This window comes from Centropristis striata, chromosome 16 (genome assembly GCF_030273125.1).
Source record: "Centropristis striata isolate RG_2023a ecotype Rhode Island chromosome 16, C.striata_1.0, whole genome shotgun sequence".
In the NCBI taxonomy this organism is placed as follows: domain Eukaryota; kingdom Metazoa; phylum Chordata; class Actinopteri; order Perciformes; family Serranidae; genus Centropristis; species Centropristis striata.
In genome coordinates, this window is record NC_081532.1 from 14,460,497 (window position 1) to 14,464,199 (window position 3,703).

The 3,703-nt window shown below is 45.5% G+C and overlaps 1 protein-coding gene across 1 annotated transcript; it reads left to right on the top strand.

Annotated features, from left to right (window-relative positions):
• The first annotated feature begins 646 nt into the window (after positions 1–646).
• Positions 647–3,470, top strand: zgc:193593 (uncharacterized protein LOC564090 homolog). The gene is made up of 2 exons (XM_059353536.1): positions 647–697; positions 1,901–3,470. The coding sequence occupies exons 1-2, from the start codon at positions 647–649 to the stop codon at positions 2,189–2,191; spliced, it is 342 nt and encodes a 113-aa protein (XP_059209519.1). The 3' UTR covers positions 2,192–3,470.
• Positions 3,471–3,703: the final 233 nt, after the last annotated feature.

Consider the following 3,703-nt stretch of genomic DNA (forward strand, 5'->3'; position numbering starts at 1 on the left):
GTGCACAAACTATGAACAACAGCAAAAACACTGGTCCTCTATTGCCCAAATTGTTGTTTAACGTTCATACATTCGTACATTTCAGCCCAGAATTTCCAATGGGCTGCATCCGTTATTTATTATATTTCATGTATTGATGTTCATCAAATGTATGCATTTGACAAAACTGCCAGCGTGTAAACCAAAAAAGAAACCTAAGAAATGAGACCCAAGAAAAACCTACGTTTTAATTACCATTTTCTTGAAGTGATTAATTTCTACAACAGAAGTTTGCATATATTTTCAATATAATTCTATTAAAAGTTAGTAAGCTGTGTTATTTACCTCATATAAAACCTAACCCTGGCCCCATTCAGCCTTCCATCTGTTTATAACGACTTCTGTGTGTCTGTATGCCAGCACCTGTAATCCCCTTAGACACACCACCTGCAGGCTACCTGTTACGTAAAGACGGGAAGGAGTCGTTATAAGGGCTGAGCCGTCTGTCCTGCATCAGATAGCTGAGCACAGGTGGAGGTGAACAGACGCACAGACCCGCTGTCAGTGGGTTTCCCGTCCTGGGAGTCCAGGAAGAGGAGCTTGAGACAGTTAGAGCCAAGTGTTATCTGGCCTTTCACTCACCAACACCATCACGGAACGCTCCAAAATGTTTTTCCGACTTCCAAGACTGACTCCGGGCTACATCAGGCTGCTGCAGGTGAGTGTGAGCAGTTCATTTGTTTAATTCATAAATGATTAGGCAAACAGGATTCAAGTAGATACGGTAACCATCCACAGAATATTTGGATGTGCTGTGATTTTTACTCTTAGATGCATAGTGGCACTCAAGCTGTCTATAACCAGAGCATAAAGTGCTGAGTCATAGGAAGCTGCTTGCCAATAATGTTATAGCAGAAATGGATTGCACTTTATTGCAGTTTTTCTGCACCAAGCAACTTGTTTTGATTTAAGATCTTCAAACCAAAAAAAAAGGCAGAAAGCCCTTTCAATGTTGTGGATTTGAAGTCTAGATTACACTGCTCGGCATTCTCTGTCTCTACTGGTCCTTAAGGAGTAAAAGGAAGTGGCAGATGAAATAGCGTTGACAGTTCTGAGAGCAGTCATTGATGTAATGAAGTGTTTGCAAGGTGCTGGTTTTATGGGCACGTACAGAAGTTTATAGACAGAGACGGTGCATACAGCAAGTTGGCTTCACTAAGTTTTATGCTCCCATTATGCAGCCATTTATTCAGCCGAGCGTCTCAACAGATTCTTGTGACAAGATGATGAAATACAGTGCTATCATATCGCATACGCACCATCCACAAATACGAGTTTGTTCCAGGCTTCTGTTCCAGCGTGCCTTTTTGTTTTAGCTCACAAAACACAATCACCTTTCTGCTGGTTTTTATCACAAACAATGGAGAAATTCAAGTCTGTGACAGTCCATTGCATTGTAAATGAAAATGGGAACCGGGTGAGTGAGCTGCAGGAATAGCTTCTTAACTGTCTGTGACACAGCTCCATTTGAAACTATGAGGTTTCTATTATTTGCTCCTCTATGCTCTTTATAATTGTCAAGGGCCCACTGAGGAAATTGCCCATGTCGCAAACTAGACGAGGCTCTTTGTTTGTCAAAAGAGACAGACCGTGATTTGGTAAATGAGAGAAGATGAGTTTTTAATCTCTGTGGAAGGGCTTTAGATGAGGCAGGGGGCTGAGGTGAGTCATTTGATGCAGACACATGTTTGTGAAAAGGGGCTCTTGTCTCGTGGTGATCTGTATCCATGCATATATTTAGCACAATAACAAATCTTTGGCCTTTGTTTGCCTGGAAGTTGCTGCTTCGATCCTGTCTTTCACACAATACCAACAAATCCCAACATTCCTCTGATCACCCTCTACTTCTCTCCCCCTTCAGACCCAGGCCTACCACGTGTCTGTGCCGCCCCCAGCTGAGAAGACCAGTGCCGGCATGGCGATGCTGCTGGGGGCTCTAGGGATCGGGATGTGTGGCTACAGCTCCAGGCAGCTGGCCCTCCACCACCGGCCCTCCGCCCGCGTGCTGCAGTGGGTTGGCTCGCACACTGATGCCAGCACGGTGGGCACTGTGGCACACAGAACCCCCTTCCTGGATGTTAATCGCCGGGCCGGTGCCTACCAGGAGATCCCATCCCCCTCCTTTGTGGGCCAGAAAGTTCCAGTGAAATAATAACCTTTCAAGTTGGATCTAGCTTGACCAACATGATAGGTTGAGCTCCAGTAACTACACTTTTGCACGAGTAAGATTGTAGCTATGCAGGCCCCAAGTGTGGCCCATGTGCTCTCTGAAAGTGCAGTTGTAGATATTTGACTGACCTCAACCTTTATGTTCGCAGGAAGTCAGATGTCTTATAGTGAAAATGAGTTCTGTAACTAGTGCAACACATATAAAAATAGTTCAAAACCTCTTGGATTGTGTCAATTACTCACTTATTTTAGAATGTTAAATGCAGAAAGGGGGCACAAAGCAGTGTGAATGATTGGATGAGTATGTAATGATGCTGGAACATCCCAAATACTGTTGCTGAATGTAGCTTAAAGGAGCTAACATACTTAATTTGGAGACATTGTGTGTCGTTTTGAGCCTGGTGTAAAAAGGGACCGACGCTTGGCAGTGCCCCTCTGTACACAGATGGTTGGCAACTCACTCTCTCTCTCTGCACCCCCTCCTTCCCCTTCTACCCTCCCCAGGCAGACAGCCATGTGTAAGTGCTTGAGCACCCCATCCCTGCCCATGACTTCAATTGATTTCCTCTGAGGAGGAGCAGGTGCCATCCATCACCAAGCTTTGGCACTTGCTGGCGCGATCTGACCATCGGCTGTCAATCAAGAGGCGGTGGAGGAAGACACAGGTTGGCTTTGTGGTTGAATCAGTGACTGGTGCTTCCTGTTTTTCGGGAAAGTTAAATTCCCCAAAGGGATTGGTCAGCGTGGCAGGGGAATAGCAGAGTGGCAGGGTGGTTTAGTGTGGATTGGAAGCACTTCTTTTTATAGAAGAAAGTTAAGTATGTTTGATTTTAAGATCTAAGGCATGTAAACAGTGCGTGCACAAATACACCACGCTGGATTATGAAACCTCATTTACCTGGCTGAGACACTGCGGGTGGCAGCCAAGCGAAGTAGAATGGTGATTCCTCCTGGATAAGCCTGTGTCCTCTGCAGGGATTAACCCAGGTGGAAAATCATTCCTGGCACACATACTCCTACACCTAATCTGGTATTAGAGGCAAGGACCCGTGAGAGGCTGACAGTCCCTGTGCGTCTCAACTTTGCACCATCCCCCCTGCAGTGCCCACCATTCGCCCCACTGCCATACATAGATGTATTCCTTATGGAAATGGTGTTTACTTTGCGTTTACACCAAAAAATGTAGCAGTGAAAAGGGGGCTTGACATTTGGCGAGACACTGAGTGTGGTTGAGAATGTGTGCTGTGCCTTATATGGATAGCACAGGGTCATACTGTCTCGCAAAGTTGTGAAAAAGAAAGAAAATATGGTGAGAAAGTGGAGTGTTTCATCACTTAAAGGTCACCCAGACCTTGTAATCCATTTTTCTTCATCCCTGTCTGCCAAATTGGACCAGCGGCTAGTTGTGGCAGGTTGGGAGGTTTTTTAGAGAACGCTAGCGCAGGAGGTCAACAACAAAATGTTTGTAATCCACTCAGCGGTGGAGGCTAATGGC

Bases quoted from the DNA above. Each gene is read 5' to 3' on its own strand.
- zgc:193593 (XM_059353536.1), top strand. From the start codon at position 647: ATGTTTTTCCGACTTCCAAGACTGACTCCGGGCTACATCAGGCTGCTG. The intron at 698-1,900 runs GTGAGTGTGAGC...CTCCCCCTTCAG, and splicing joins GCTACATCAGGCTGCTGCAG to ACCCAGGCCTACCACGTGTC.